The sequence below is a fragment of the Morone saxatilis genome, unplaced genomic scaffold, assembly GCF_004916995.1.
Source record: "Morone saxatilis isolate NCDOM2014 unplaced genomic scaffold, NCSU_SB_2.0 Contig1, whole genome shotgun sequence".
NCBI lineage: Eukaryota > Metazoa > Chordata > Actinopteri > Moronidae > Morone > Morone saxatilis.
The window spans coordinates 3,784,486-3,801,009 of NW_023339651.1; the positions used below are offsets into that span (position 1 = coordinate 3,784,486).

The 16,524-nt window shown below is 42.0% G+C and overlaps 1 protein-coding gene across 1 annotated transcript; it reads right to left on the reverse strand.

Annotated features, from left to right (window-relative positions):
• Positions 1-10,405: 10,405 nt before the first annotated feature.
• sost (sclerostin) lies at positions 10,406-16,234 on the reverse strand. Its single transcript, XM_035658887.1, has 2 exons — positions 15,528-16,234; positions 10,406-12,843 (listed from the first exon to the last, which is right to left on the reverse strand). The coding sequence occupies exons 1-2, from the start codon at positions 15,790-15,792 to the stop codon at positions 12,434-12,436; spliced, it is 675 nt and encodes a 224-aa protein (XP_035514780.1). The 5' UTR covers positions 15,793-16,234; the 3' UTR covers positions 10,406-12,433.
• Between the last annotated feature and the right edge of the window lie 290 nt (positions 16,235-16,524).

Genomic DNA, 16,524 nt, shown 5'->3' on the forward strand with positions numbered 1-16,524 from the left:
ACATTTACATCTGCAGACTTGATGTTTATTACCCTCAGTAATGAGAAACTCTTGACCTCTTATCACTGACATTATTAATTCCTTCATTTTTGTACTATTTTCTATACTATACTGAACAGTAATAAGTATTAAAGGATGTAAACTATTAGAAAGTGGTCGTTGTTTGTGTGTTGTGTGTGTGTTGGGAGTATAAGTACGAGGTAGAGTAGAGGTGAGAGTGAGAGTATGAGTTACGACGTCAGATAGAGTGAGAGCGAGAGTGAGATAGATTGATAGAGTGACGTAGATAGATAGATAGATAGAAAACAGTTATAAAAACAGACACAAATAAACTCCTTACGGGTATAAATCAGCTTTTTACAAACTTTTCAACATTGTAGCCTGATACTGAGGAGTAAAATCACCATAATAATAAATGTCATGAAGTTCAAAGACACTGCAGTTGTTTGATGAAGAAAACACACTTAGTGAAGTCTATTCATCAATCAAGCATCTGCTTCTGCCCAGTTGTGCGGTCAGAAGGAATCCCTGGCATGTGGAGTGTGGTTTTAAGGAGTGCTGGAAGCAGCCACCTCTTCAGTCTTGCTCAACAACACAATGCCTGAATGATCTAACTTGACTCTTTGGGATGGCTATGTGAAACCCATGGAGACATTGAGAGTCTGTGGCATTCTCCTTTAATTAATCAGAGCGAGGTGAGATCAAACGCACCACTCCCACGGCAGGGTGGGGGAAAATACTCGAGCTGGGGGAATTTAACTGGTTGTTGGGATTTTTGAGCAAAGAGAAATGTTTTGTTTCTTTTGCTTATGATTATGTTTTTCATTAAGGTTTTTTAATAAAGTGATAAGTGATGGTAACCAAACACATACATATCTGGGCCTTGCCCTTTCTTCATAAATGAAGGGCTTTATTAGTCCAGATGCATGCTTTTAAAAAGCTTGGGAATCCGCAGCGCAGTCTGTCAATTTCAACACCTGCACTCTACTCCCTCATAAAAACCACCTCGTTTCACTCCCAAGGGTGACTTAAGGGCATGTTAGACGCTATCGCATCCCCTTAGACTCCAACTGTAGGTTTCTCCGGCCTGCTGACATCCCAAAAGTCATCTGTGTTTATCGAAGGATCACCGTCGTCATGGATTCTGGGATGACCTCACGATTACCATCAAGTGGTGAAAAGGCCCAAAGTAGTTGAACAGAGCCGCTGATTATGTAACATTTTATCAAGGAGATTTTGATTTAATGAGATAAAAATTTGAACGTCCACATCGATCTTGAACTGTTAAAAGCTGTCAATTTGCATTTAGCGTGCAATAAAATTGAGTTCAAACAGCCATCAGAGTTTCACATCATTTTGAACACCTGCTCCAAAGTCTTATCAGCTGTACTGTAATTCTCATAGTCTCATTATAATTTTCAGATGGAATAACTGTCACTTAAAAATTAATACGTATCAACAATGTCAAATTTGCTGTATGCTAACAATTATTTCTATTAGTGTGACCAAATTCAGAACTGCATTTTTACTGACTTTTCACTGTATTTCACATCCTACATTAACACCCATGTGACTCTCTGTAAGACTGAGGATGTATGTGCCTCCATTTCTCCTATATCAGCAGACTTATGTGCCCGAGATGTGCACTAAAACTTTAAATGAAAAACCTGTTGACACGTCCACAGGGACGAGAGGAGAGCTTGCGGGACTGCAGTTCTCTCTTCTGCTCAGCTGGCCCAATAGCTAACGGGCTGCCATGAGGTGTTTAATGGCTGTGTGAAGTTCCCACAGGGGAATGGCTGCTGGGAACATGGATGAATCTGCCCCCCCCCCCNNCCCCCCCCCCCCCCTCACTCCCTCCTGCTCTACAAACACGGCTCCAGCCCAGTGATGGATGAAACAGGCCGGAGTCTACCCCGGCCTTATTTATGGGAGCAGAAAGCGCTCTCCCCGTCTGTCCGCACACGGCGCAGTGAATGCCATTACAATGTGGGGGGAAAGGGGGGGGAGACATCTGACATTGAAATGAACTACACGCTTGTAACAGTTCTTCTAGAGATAGGAAGTGATTGCTGTTTGTAATATGGACATTCCAGAGGTGGAAGTGAGGCAGACCACCAGAACTACCCTGAGCTAGTCTGCTGTTCCAATCATGCTCATCAACGTCCATGTGATGCTGATCCAGAGCCTTGGAAGGGTTGCAGACCTGCAATGTTCATTGCGGTGGCACTGAGTGGGCTGATAGAACAGGTCCATGGTTGGGAGCTTCCATGTAAAGAAGTATGTCAACAAAGTATGTGAGCACTTCAACATTACACCCAAGCTAGGCAAGCTACTGTAGCTGGTGAGCTAGATTTGGATGGGGCAACACAACTAACATGCCATGATGTCTTGCTCCATTTGACATCTGTGAGCCAAAATTTACCCAAGGTGTGACTTGGCTTTTATAGGGAAGGTTTTCTACAAGATTTTGGATGCATGGCACCAATGTTGGACTCACAGTCAACATTCCAGTTCATCCCAAAGGTACTGGTTGGGTTGAAGTCAAGTGGAAAGGGTCTTCCCCAAACAAAGTTGGAAGCACACTACTGTCTAAAATATTGTGTGCTATACCATTAATTTTAATGAATTATTCCCTAAATTGGAACAAAAAACAAAACTGAAAACAGTCCCAGACTGAGAGGCATCCGAATACTTTTGCCCAGTGCATGTATAGTTGGTGTGCTGGTCCTGGGTGGACAACTGGTGCCTCAAACTGTGACCTGAGTCATTTCAGAATTGGAGTCTGGTCAAGGAGTCTAATGGGGGTCTGGATTGTTGGCTGCAGCAAGACTTTACAAGAGAGTCTGCATTTTTTTAACTTTAAAGGGTTACACAATAGTGTCCACAAGTGGCTCTCCACTCCTGGAATTCCTTTTTACACAAAAACAAGTTTTGTTTTTACCATTTCTTGAGAGTACAAGATTACAAAATGCTTGGAGTTAATCAGAAAAGTATGACTGGAATTGTAAATTGTATTGCACTTGCTTATGTGTTCTTTTCTTTTAATTTCAGTTCAACACTTCGATAAGTGTTTTATCACCATCCAGGCTAAGAGAGACTGTGCCTGGACCAGACACAGAACACATCATTTATAGTACATAAATTGGAGGGAAAACACAGTGTCTGCGCTGGGTGATTAACTGTTGACACCACAGCAATCAGGTTTTATTTATTAAATGAAATTTGAATGTGCTTTGTTCTTGCCAAGTTGTTACAAAATATGATCGATCATGTCATAAAAAGCTCATCCCCATTGATGTAGCCATTTTTCAAGAAGGTGTTTGGCCTGGCCGTCTGGCAATCATATTTCATTTGGCGTTGAGCAGTGTTATTCAAATTTGTTGGGAAAAAAAAAACTTGATTTCTATAAGCAAAATAGTGCAGAGACATGCAAGTTTTGCTCCAAAGTCAATGATACGCTATGGGTTTTCCTTTAAAGGGCTGTTTTTTGACATTCTGTGATTGAGGCACCACACACAGTAGCCTTACATGGTTTTGTAATGCATTTAATTATCTATATTCTTCTAGGTCACTTGTCCGCAAAAGGGCCCAGAGGCATCTGCTGGGTCAATCAACTCTCTAATCGTCTATTCATCTTCAGTGGAGGTAGAAAACATACTGTTTGCCCTGTGTTCCTTCCTGCTGGGTCAGATATGCTGACTAAGGAAGCAATCTCAGCGCACTGTGATAACGACATGAAACGATCCAAGGCCTCTCCAAGCAACACTGAAAGTCAGGCATGTGAACTCGGCTGAACAAAACCGGAAAGGATAGGAGAGCGAAGACGGAGATTGTCGGCCTCAGTATTTTGTTAAAGCGATAGAGGCACAACATTGTAGATGTCAAAGTCTGTGAGTTATATATCATCATAAACAGCAGAAAGAAAGGCGGTGCGTTATTTTTGAGTTCTGTCCCAGGCTTCTACTGATCTCGGTGAGAATTTGGAGACGATGCAAACACTTACTGTTTTAAATGGAAAAGTTTTCTGCAGAAAGACAGATGGTAGACTGTGAGTCATAAAAAGAGACACTTTCTCATAGAAGTATTTTATGAACAATTAGCCTTAGCTGTCATAACAGTAATAATCCTCCCCACGCCCCGGTATCGGACAACTCTGCTCTCACACCACACATTTCCCTGAGAAGACGAAGTTTCTATGAGAAAAGTGATTTTTAGCATTTGATAGTCATGCCCAGCTATCATTTATGCTGTTGCTTGTCAGGCACAGTGAAGCTGCCAAGCACAGATTATTTTATTTTTGAGAAAAAGATTTTTCTAAGGAAAATATTGTGGTGTAAGGGTTGACTGATCCTCCCATCATCCATCATCACAAAAAAACTAGATTCAGGGACATTATTTTTGACCACATTGAAACATACTTTTAGGGACCTTAGGGACCAACCTGGGTTGAGACTGGGGACACTGCATTAGGCAACAGTTCCAGAGGCTCTTTGACATCTGATAAGGGCTGGAGAGATGAATTGATCCTGATCTTAAACTCGCTTAAGCTGGGGGAGATTGTGGAGATATGTGCATCGCGTACCCATGGCCACAAGGATAGGAAGTAATTTCCTCTGCACTTGGAGCTGATTGCATTGAGCTGGTCCAAGGGGGTCAGAATAAAGCAAAAAAAAAAAAAGACAAAGAAACTGACGCCTGATTAATCAGCAGCGGGGCTCAAAAATAAAACAGCTTCCATGTGAGGAAAAAGCTGAATTTACTGACTGTTTATATCCGTGGACGTATTAGAGGAATATTATCAAGTTCAGGGTCAAAGACACAGCGATGTAATGCTACGCTTGTGCCCTAAAATAACCTTCTCAGTTGAGGAACTTTGACATAAACATACAAACAAGCACAAAGGCACCGGGCTGTCTGTGGAAGTAGCCATAAACCCTTAGGGAAAAAACAGCAGTTTGTTGTTCTGGGAAGGAGAATACGCCACTGTTTACTTCTCAATCTTTGCACAGTCTATTTTGCAATGCCAGTGGACTAAGCATGGTGTCTGTGGTTTTGAAGATAGGCTACACTAGATACGGTATCCTCCTCAAGGGAGGGTTGAGCCACTAGCTAATGGGGAGCGAGCGGGCTGAGCTGCTAAGACAGTGCGTGATATAATGCCACAGAAATTAATTTAATTCAAACAGGACAAAGGCGCTGTTGTCATCAGCGAGCTCCTGTCCAGAGACCGTTGTCATGATCAGAATCAGCTATATGCGCCAAAAAATTTATGAGTGTAAGGGAAGGGAGGGTACAGGGAGGAATGGATCACCAGTCACGGTCTGGTTGGCACCACCACATTAATACAATCAGCATCACTGTGGTTAGCGATGATGACATCAAGAAAATTGGTTTGATTCACTCTCTATTTATTTCTGTAAGGATTCAAAATGCGACGGGAGGTTTTGGTTAGAGACTGACTACTGCCTGTCATAAATCTGTTTCTCATGGGCTACATAATCCCAGACTTGCCATGTCTACCACCCACACAAATACTTTGCTCCTGTTTAAAAATCATCCGCAGCTGATTTAATTGTTTCTGTGCGCTCTTAAAGGAGGCGAGCTTTAACGATCCCTCTACTCATTGTATTTTTCAGAAATGCCTGCTGAATCAACTCGCCTTATTGGAAACATGCTTTAGCTCGAGTCCTTTGGGTTACCACCAGTTTTATGTGGCTGTGTATGTGTGTGTGTGTGTGTGTGTGTACGAGTTTCCATGTCATTGTGCGTTCATGGGTGTTTCTGTGAGCATATACAGTAGGTTGTGTGCCAGTGTGCATATACATGTACAATATTTGCGGATAAAATTCAAGAGACAACTCTGTCCATTACTCAATAAATGAATCCGGTTTGCTCAAACACCATCTGGAGATGACATGTTGCTGATCGAACTCCTGAATGTCATAGAATGAAACAGACATATTTTAGACATGATGAGAAGCAGCAATTACCGTACTTCTGAGCCATTTTTTTGCTCCACCCTGGGAGGGAGTGCTGGGCTGGGCTTGTAAAGACCTGGGTCACTGTCTTTGGAAAATGACCAGTTGACAGCAGGAGTGAAGTGAGTCAGCTCATTTTGTATGAATTTAAGCAAATTGATTAAATGTGTGGCCGTCAAACAGAAAACTGGGAATTTGTCGTAACTGCTGAAACTTCTTAAACATGCTGTCTGTGGTTTTCTTCTGTCAGCCTTAATTTGAAAATGTTTTATTTGAAGCATTCTTTTAAAGGGCTTGAATGATAATTTCATTTTATGTTTTATTTTTTTATTACCCAGGTAAAAGTCTCCAGAGAGACCTCACCACATTAGGACGATTTAGGCTACATTGTAGGTACTAAACTTCTTTATATTAACTTAAAGCTGCCTGTCTTGCTGTATTTCAACACCCCAATCTTTTTGTTCAACAGTCTGTATGGATGACATGAAAAAGCTCCAAATGAGAAAAACATGGATTGAATTTGCACATTTCATTGTTTAAAAATGTCTAAAATTGTCGTTTTATTTAACAATTAAACGATTAGTTCTCCAGCATTATGTAATGTAAAACAGTATAGAGAGGTCATGACATCACATTGTCTCTGTTCCCCAAGCTTCTGTAACTCAGTGCGATGTCATTTAGTATTTCTTTCATTAGTCTTCCTGAAAAAAATAAGAGTGTTCCTTGGGCGTACTATAAATAAAATTATCTATAACAGCACTTGCTATTATAAATTAAAACCTTTACGATTTTTGTACTACAGTTCCTTACATCATCATAACTTGATTTTGTCAATATACATAAAATTCACCAAAGTAATTTTTTTCAAATTTTATAGCATACTCTCTGCTGTATAAAAACCTTTTCAATATTTCCTCACTGTCCTACTGTTAATACAAACATATCTGAGCCAACCATTACCCTCCAACTCTCTCAAGACTCACCTCTTTTGTTAAGCAATGACATTTAGCTTGCAAAGGTTTAGGGCTTCTGGGAAATTATGTTGTTAAAGGCTGTTAAAAAGACTGAAATATTAAATAAACAATGATATTAGATTTTTCAAAAAACTAAAATAAAAAGGTTTCTTATCTATACATGTGAAGTGAGCCACATTCAATGTTGAGAAAGGCTCTGTTCCCAGGCTGGATTTTAAGTTATTAGCATTGTTAGAAATGTCAATGGGATTTTGAAACAGGTTTTCTTATTTCTGGACCAGAACCCAAAAGTTCCGGTTTCACTGCGATTCTCTATATTGGCATGAGGAAATAGCTTTGCTGTGTAACCCTATTTATGCTTTAAATGAAGATTTGCAGTTTCACTGTTGACATAATGGTTTACAACACGTCAAATGAATACAGACGTTTTAATTGCTTTTGTGTGTGAAGGAATTGACCTTGCTTATGTCAGCTTTCCTTGAGTCTCAGTTCCATTGACCTCAAGCTAATTACCGACTGACAGGTTGTGTAAACTCTTGATACTACATGTGTTAGATTGGCCTTCACATGCCCCCTCAGTCGCACACACAAAACCACATAGAACATTTCATCTTCATCTTTTTAAGGATCTGAACAAATTGGTGAGTTGACATCCAACTTTTGTAGTGTTACCAGAAATCATACAAAACCGTTTTAAATTCAGAACTAAAATATTTTTTTCTCTTAAAACAGGACACTAAATTGATATTTTCATTGATGTTTGTGCAAGACACAAAGTCCATAAGGTGATGATTAAGGAAGGAAATGCATTCTGCCTCCAGAACCTTGGGGCTTGCTGTGGTTGTTTAGAATTGTTTGTTGACAGCGCTGTTTCCTATCCCCTGCACCTCCTGTTGTCCTGAGCACATATGGTTGGCTCGCCTCTCTGCATGCTTGGCCTCAGCTGAGAGACTGAGGCTTACATGGCTCAGTGGAAGCCCCTGACCCGTATGGTGCTACTGTCCATCTCTGGAAAAGTGTCACCTACTTCCAGGCAGGGGTATAGTCTATCTCGTCATAGGCTCTCTTGGATTCGGCGAGTAACGACGCGAACCACTGTCTAAGATGCAGTCTGGTTGCTGAAGTTAACATAGAAGGACATCTTTGAGTCTCGCCTCTGTCCTGACCCCGGCTTCTCCCTTCCCTGCTGAGAATTACTCTCTCAGCTTGCAGGAAACACTATCCACCTTCCAAAGCCTGCGTCTTTGCAGGAACACAAAATTAGTTGAACTTGTGCTTTCCGCGTTCCTCATTCCTTTACGCAGCCAGACACGTCTTCTGGTTTCCATTTGTTTTAAGCTATTAGCGCTCATGGCCTGATAAGGGAGTGGTTGGAGGAGCACAAACATCCGTCTCCGAATACATCCGTCACCGTCCATATGTGTTTGACTTGAGCAATAATATCCGCTCTTGGAAAGGTTTGACTAGAAGGTCCGGAGGTGAAACTACCGTGGTGTAGAAGCATTTTGACTTTATGTAATACTTGACGAAGGTCTGAATGTTATGTGTTCGTTAAATATATTCCATCTCAATAAACGTCTTGGACAGCATGCAACATTGTTAAGCAATTCAATTTCACAGGCAGCTGACCAGAAACACAGCACTTTAAAGACTTTTATAGGGGTTAGTTTTTGGCGTGTGAGAGAAAGTGCTTCACATGCTATGAATGTCACCTCAAGTTAGTTTCCACTGTTGCTTTTTGCAGTCAACAGAGGACACTTGCTTTTCTAAGATGGATACCACTGGCAAAAACACAGAGAGTCAAGCATCTCTTCTTATCCAGATGATAAACAAACTATTTTATTTGACTGTCTCTTCTACATTTGGCAGAACATCAGTTATGTCTGTGTTGACAGTGTCTGAGCCATTCAAGTGGCTGCCTTCTAGACAAATTTCCTGGCTGTGCACTAAACAATAAGTCTTGCACTGCACAAAGATGAAATTAGATATTTTACCGTTCCATTATGCGAGTTCAAAGGAGGAAAAAGAAACGTGCATTTGTGTGCAGTATCTCAACATTTATTCCACGTGGGTACTTTTCTTAAATCAGAAGCGTTACACTGAAGATGTAGCGAGATGGAGTTGATTCTCACTGCACTAAAAAAAAAAAAAATTGGGAAACATTGAAAATCTAAAGAAGTTGTCAGTTGAAAGATAACGTTAACATAGAGCAAAGACACAAAGAAGTGGCTGGAGGTCTGGTTGAGGATGACCCCAGCATAACTCTTTTCCTACAACGCTGTCCTATCATTTCTTCTCCCACATTTGGACAAAGGAATCCAGTTATCATTTATTGTGATTAGTATGTCAGTTCTATAAATATTCCTTATAGAGGCCATGAGTCAACCAGGAACTGTTTGTGAACTCTTGGCGTTGTGTGTACTTACAGAGCAGGGATCCTCAGGGACTTCTGCACCTGGTATTCAAAACTTCATCGATGACACTTACATCGGGGCCTGAACGAAGTGTCGTAGACTTGTTGCATTTGTTGGGAATAGATCATTCCTGACTTTTCGTGTACCTCAGTATTCCCCAGGTCCGTAAGGGTCACTTGCAGGTCACTGTGTATGCACACAGTAACACAGGGCAGATGCTTTGTCAGCATTAATATATTTAGGTACTGTTCACGTACCGCGCTTAAGTATGTGTTCTTGACTTTCTTGAGAAACTAGTTGCCTGACTGGAAGCATGGCATGTCTGTTCTCTCTTGGAAAACAGGGCTTGAAAATGACATAATGACTGCACATTATGGATGACGTAGTGAAATTTTATATCTACTGTTCTCCATTGGCACGACAAAAGACGAGCTCTCAGCCACAGTTGCCACAGTGATCTTCTATTTTGTGTTTACACTAAGTTTATTTGGCCCTCTAAGGGAGCTCTTGTCCCGGTAATTAAAAATTACATTTGCAGATAAAACTTTGCATAAACACCTCATTTAGTTGTACTCTTTCTGTGCCTGGATTGCATAACTCCCGTTTGACGGCAAGTCCAAAGCTTCGGTGAACTCTCAAGCTTGCAGCGTATCGTGCCTGAAGCCTTGAGGGAGGAGAGACGGAGAGGAATGATGGCGAGTGATGGCCGTGGCTCACATCCACCCTCATAAACAAAAAAATGTTGGTGTTGTGACTGAGCAGAGATCTCAAGAGTGCAGATTCCTATTCTTCATCTGCAAAGCTGTGCAGACATTCCGAACGGTGGCAAATCTCGATTTTCTAATTGTCTGAATTTCTTTGCACAGACATCCGACAGGCATCCACATTCAGAGATTTCCCAAGAATGCACGTACAAGTAAAGGCAACATGGTAACAATTTACTTTAAAACCCCCAAAAATTGCATTTTTAAGCAGTATATAAAATTATTTATAACACACTAAAAATTACTTGTATGCAGGTTTACATTCATTTTAAGTGTTTATTAATTTACATGATATGCCAACAATAATAATTTCTCAGATTATTTTATAGCATTACAGCTGTGTTTACATTTATACACCACTCCACTTAAAGGAGGGTCCACAGGAGTTATTAACACTAATAATAAACACTTGTATCTGCTTACAATTACATTATATGAGTGTTATAAACCATTTTTTAAATGTTTATATATATTTTTTTAACCCTTCATGGGGGGAGTAAGAATAATAACAAATAAGCCAGCTCTTTCAAATATATCTGCCTTTACTTTATTCATGTACTGTACAGTATTTCATTTCCAAAGTCTCTATCATACTATATGACAATAATGGCTATCATTTACTACAAAAGGTTGCATAAATAATTTAAATGTGGAAATAAAAAATAAATATGCAGTTCATTCTTTATAACAGTCCTTCTTTTTGTCTGTAGGAAACAGCCCTCCCTCCCTGCTTCTCTTTAAAACCCCTCCGAGTGGGGGCACCACTGCAGAAGACCACACAGGTATGATATGTACAATCACGTTATGCATCACAGCTCTCAGCTTACACGACAAACCCCCTTCCAGTTGCTATTTCAAACATACAGTTGGAAAAAGAACCAAACATTGTCAGTACAGTTTAGAAAACCAAAATCAGGAAGCAATATGAGCAGAAAAACAACGGGGTGCTGACAATATGTGGAAACATTGTGAATATTCTTCATGAAGTACAGTCCCATCTTAGGCATTGCTGAGGAAGGAGGTTGTGTTGTCTGCTCTGACAGACTGGGTATCGCCACTTCCTCTTCCTGCCAGATTCTATCAGTCAATACAATGATAAAAACTGAATTATTGTTTTCATTATGTTATTTTTGTTCCTATCTTTCCTGTTTGAGCTATTTACAGAATGGGAGCAGAGAGTGAATGGGAGTGGAGGTGTCTCGGATCCTGCAGGCTAACACAACGGGTGGATTTTGGCTGTGGATGGGTGATCGCTGCTCTATTTGGCCCGTTACAAAAGAATTCCGGTGTGGGCGTGCTGGAGAACGCTCTGCCCCTAGGTAACAACACAACCACGCACAATGTTCTGATGCCTCCTACACACATGTGCACTTTTTTGTGTGTGATTCCAGCAAACAGGAACTGGCTATGTCTAGAGGAAATGGCTTTTTATGACTCAAATAACACAGGAACGGGCTCATTTAGTAATTAAAAGGAGTCACAGGACTGCCCAGTAACCCCATGGTGTTAGAGCTGACAAAACTGATTTCTCCCCCCATTTCTCTTTCTCTGTCTCTCCTGACTCTCTGTATCTAGTCGTGGGAAAGGCGCTACTGTAACTGACAGGCCTGCTTGGGGCTGCTGCAGCGTGGAGAGTGCTTTGGGGCTGTCCTGATGAGTGAGGTCTTTAGTGGGCTGTCAGAGAGCTGCCTGGACCGCTGTACAGGCCAGGGCCTCTCAAAAACATGTCAACATCCCACTGTCAGAGCCCCCAGAGCTGCCACCATCTCCTCCACACACAGCCAAAAGGAGATGGATTACAACCACTTTGGAGCAAAGATACACCTTGTCAGCTTTAAACAGGGCTGTGTTGCGGCGTAGCTCTGCATCCGCTGGATGTTTGTACAGATGGGCTTGGAGCCTCGGGGAGGACTTCTCATTATGCTTAAATAAAATCTGTTTGACTGGAGGACAGACCCGAGTTCAGGGAGGTTTTTGAGCTGTTGGGGTGATCAGATACTTGTTTCATATAATCCAACATGGTGCTACATCTCCTGACCAGTCACAGTTGTGGCAAGCCCTGGCACTGACTTTGTCATGCAAATAAGCAAAGTTCACAAATATGCTGACAAGTGGCTGAAAAATAAAGACTGATGACTTAAAAACCAGCCCAGCAATTAGCTTATGAATTTGCTCTCTTTGAAATTTCTTTTTGCATCTCCTCCCTATTTGAAGGAGAGATTATGTCGGTTGGTGTGTTGTGTAACGTGCGTGTGTATGAGTGAGCTTTGGTGTCTGTCCTTGGATGCCGAAGAGGAGCATCAGTACGAGTTGCCCATTAACGGTGTGTTGTTCTTGTTCCGGTCTTGAGACGAACGACTGTGCTTCTTGTTGCGTTGCCTCTTCGGGACCTCCTTGGCCTCTGATTGGTTATGGTGGGGCCTGAAGCGCTTGCACTTGCAGGAGGTGACCACACGGATTTTGTAAGTCCGAGTGTTGCCGTTAGGACACTGCAGCTGGAACCTCCTTGTCCGGGAGTGGGCCGGGATGCAGCGGTAGTCCGAGGCGTTACTCCTCCACCACTTTCCTCGGGCGATGGAGTTCGGCATGAGGTGCGAGGGCATACACTGGCCCGAGCACACCAGCTCCTTGACGGGCTTGGCACTGCGGCAGGATCCGTCGGTGATGTAACGGGTGGAACGCAGCTCCCTACAGCTCAGCTCCGAGGCACCTGGGTTGAAGAGCAGGATATCACAGTTACACTCATGGCTTCATCCCAAAACATACACTTTGAAGTGCTGCACACTGGAATGGACATTCTGCAGGTTAACTGATTCAATGCTGTAACACCAGTATGTGCTAATTTCTTTGATTCTGTTTATGTCAACATGAACTCACCTATTGCGTTATTTGTGTAGAAAAAAAACACGTCAGATAAAAACTATGCAGCAGCATTTCGAAACCCAAAAGTGCAGCCGAAAAATGCGCTTTTATAAATTTGACTTATTACAACAATTTTTACGTTTAAGTACAAATTTAAGCCACTGAGATCAGATCAGAGTTTCTGAATTTGATTCATGGTCCGATCATTAGCTGACGACGGGGCTTGACAAAGAAATCCAGCTGGCAGCAATCAGCTGATAGCAAATCCAGACCAGAGGGCCATTAAACAGCTCAATCAAACCTAATGGAGGTTTGGGCTGGAAGAAAAAGCTGGCACACAGTGTTGGCCCTCAGGAAATGTATGTGGTGATGGAGGAGTAAATAGCTGTCTGGTTATTTTAAGGCAGCGCTGCAACTGTACAATTTTGAACAAACTGGACATCTGCCAGACTGATTTGAGACGACGCACTCAGCCTGTAATCCGATGTTTGAGCCACAGCTTTTTAACAGCCGTATGCATGAGTTATTGTCCTGTGTTTTTTACAGGCAGTGTGTAAAAAAGGGGCAAAGGAACTGTCGGTTAAGAAATGATACACTCAGAGAGGGATCTGTTTTCCTCTGCGGCTTTCTTCGCAAAAAGGGCTGAACAAAGGATTTATGTGAGGTGACTTCCTTTTTTTCTCCCCATGTGAACCTGATCTAGTGTTATTCTGTGGCTGCCACTGAAGGGACCACAGTAGTATACAATGCTACAGCACGCACTGAGCGGCGGTTTGCACCAATTACCAGCCAAAGAGTCAGGTTGTCTTCTTCAGTGAGCGTTGGGGTTTTAATCCAGTCTAACTCTGTCTTCTCCTTTACATTTCCTGTTGTCCTCTCTAATGTCAGCCTGAAAAAATCATTACTAATGATGGTGGCTTGAAAAAAACACACACTAGACTACTGTACAGTTGCGTGAGCTTTTCTCCCCTCCTCCGGCAGTGAGAGACAAGTCTTGGGAGAGAACTGGAAGGAGGCCAGGCAGTGGTCATAGCCTCTGCTGTGACCCCACAGGGACCCTGAGGAGTCGTCCCAGGACGAAAGCTGAGAGATGGATGACAAAATAATCCAGGAGATTTCTGCCTCCCACTTTGAAACTCAACACACATGCTGCTTATCCATATGAAAACAAGGCGAATGCGTTTTTTCCACCCCTTTTTTGGAGACTAATAAAGAGTAAAATTAATATAAAGTGAGATCTTGCTTAATGTGTGGATTTGTTGCCCCTAACATCCTCACCAGACAATAATCAATCACTCTAACGGATCTCGACTTGCTAATTCCCCCCGGTCAGCTGTTGTTCTTCTAATCTAATCAATCTTCTTCCTCTGATCTCCAATTTGAGCGGCCAAGATTAAATGAAGGCTAAACTGTGAGAATATTACACCACCCATCTTGAATCCATGAGAACAAGCGTGAGATTCTCCTACATGCACAGCTCAATCAGAACATACAACCTTCACTGGCCACAGGTGGGAATCATTCTCAAAGGCAGTGTTGCATTTAAAAAGCAATTTCCAACCTCCCCCCCCAAAAAAAGACATCCCCCTGAAGAACAAACTGTGGGGTTTTTCTGTTTGGGAGACATGTTGTTGCAATCAAATAGTTATGGCGTAAGTAGAGCTTGACTAATAGTATAAAGAGAGAAGGAAATAACCTGGAAGACAACGTGAAAAAAGCCCTGATGTCTCTCTGAATGCTCCACTTCAAATTGTTTAAGGGAAGAAACCACAAGAATGTGCGTCTGTGCCGCTCTCATCACCCTCAACTCTGGCAAAGGATTAAGCAAGAAAACACACTTCCCACACAGCAGAGCTGCTCTTAATCAGGGAATCAGTGTGAAAATGAAAAGGCAGATTGTCTTTGTGCTTTTTTTTAAGTCAGACCCACCAAATTTAGGCAGCCTAGATTTCACCTATCAGAAAATTAAAGTTTTTAAAAAATGTCAAAAAGGTGGCTTAAAAATTATTAAACCATATGCTAATTTAGGACAAAAGTAAAGACACATAATTAAATAACAGGTAAAGCTGTCTAATTTATTTGATATTTTTGCGGTATTAAAGAAGATTCTTCAAACATTGGGGTCAACGGGACAGTCTGCGCACACACACTGAACACTGAAATCAGCTGATTTAATCTGAAAAAGAAAATATATTTCTTGTACAATAAAGAGTCTAAACTTAAATACAAAGTTAATCCGTCTACTCATGTTTAAATTGCAGTTTGGGGTCATTTAAATCAGAAGATTTCATGCTCTCCCGCACAGGTTCACATACATGTGGCCGCTTGCTATGCGATTGGCCCCCGAAACGTTAAGAAATTTAAATCTATTTTTTATTTTAGTTTCCTCACTTTTACGCACCAGGCCTCAAATAAAATGATTTTTCAGGCTGACCTGGATAATCAGCAGTGCAGAGAATGAATTATTAGGCTGCTGCTTTTATTTTATTTATGAACTATTTTAACATTTAACCAACTTTAACGCATACTCACTGTAGGAGACTGTGATTGCTGTTCTTCCACCGTTTTTCGCCCTGTTATTCATTGTGTTGCTGTTGTTGTTGTTGTTGTTGTTGTTATTGCTGCCGTTGGCCGCCTGTATTATTGCCTCGTGAGGTGTCCGAGTATCTTCTCTGTACTCCGGTAAAATCTCCGTAGCATCGTTTTTTAGTACCTTCCATCCCTTCACAGCGGTGCAGCATCCCTGGAGCAGCAGGAGCGCCGAGCTGGAGAGGAGGATGGCCAGAGACACCTGCATGCTTGTCGGCAGAAAGAACGCAAAGAGCACCAGGATAAAAAAGAAAAGTCACACACACAAACGCACGCACACACGCACACACGGCAGAGAGATAGAGAGAGAGTGTGTGAGAGAGAGTGAGAGAGATGCCCGCTTGGACAAGTTGGTCAGTTCCAGCTTCAGTGGAAGAGGCGCACACGGTATTTAAGCCCACGCAAGTTTCCGTCAGGACTGACAATTAAGCGTTTACACAAAGTGGGAGGGGTTGAACCTGGGAGAGAGATTCATTGAGAAACTAGGAGGGGAGAGGTTTGGATGCGTGCGCAAGGAGGGGAGAGGAGAGGAGAGGAAGAGAGAAAAAAAGAGGAAAGGAGAGGAGAGGAAGAGAGGAAAATAGATGACTGTCGATGAGATGAGACTAAGAAAGGAGGAAAGGGGGAAAGAGGGGTAATAAGAAGAAAATAGAGGATAGGATAGTGGAGAGGAGAGAAAGAGAGAGGAATGGGAAAAAAGGGAGGAGAGGAAGAGGAGTAGAGAGGGAAATGGGAGAAAGCAAGAGAGAGAAGAGGGGAAAGAGAGGGGAGGGGGAAAGGAAAGGAAAAGAAAGGAGAAGAAAATAGAGGGTAATATAGAAAATAGAGGAGAGGTGAGGTGAGCAGAGGAGAGGAGAAGAAGGAAATAAAGAGAGTAGATGAAAAGAAAATAGAGGAGAGGAAGAGAGGGAAATAGATGACAGAGATGAGAGGAAAAGAG

Excerpts from the sequence above, each read along its gene's own strand:
- sost (XM_035658887.1), bottom strand. The coding sequence starts at position 15,792 with ATGCAGGTGTCTCTGGCCATCCTCCTCTCCAGCTCGGCGCTCCTGCTG. Across the intron at positions 12,844-15,527 it reads AGCAATCACAGTCTCCTACA|GTGCCTCGGAGCTGAGCTGT; the intron begins GTGAGTATGCGT and ends TCTTCAACCCAG.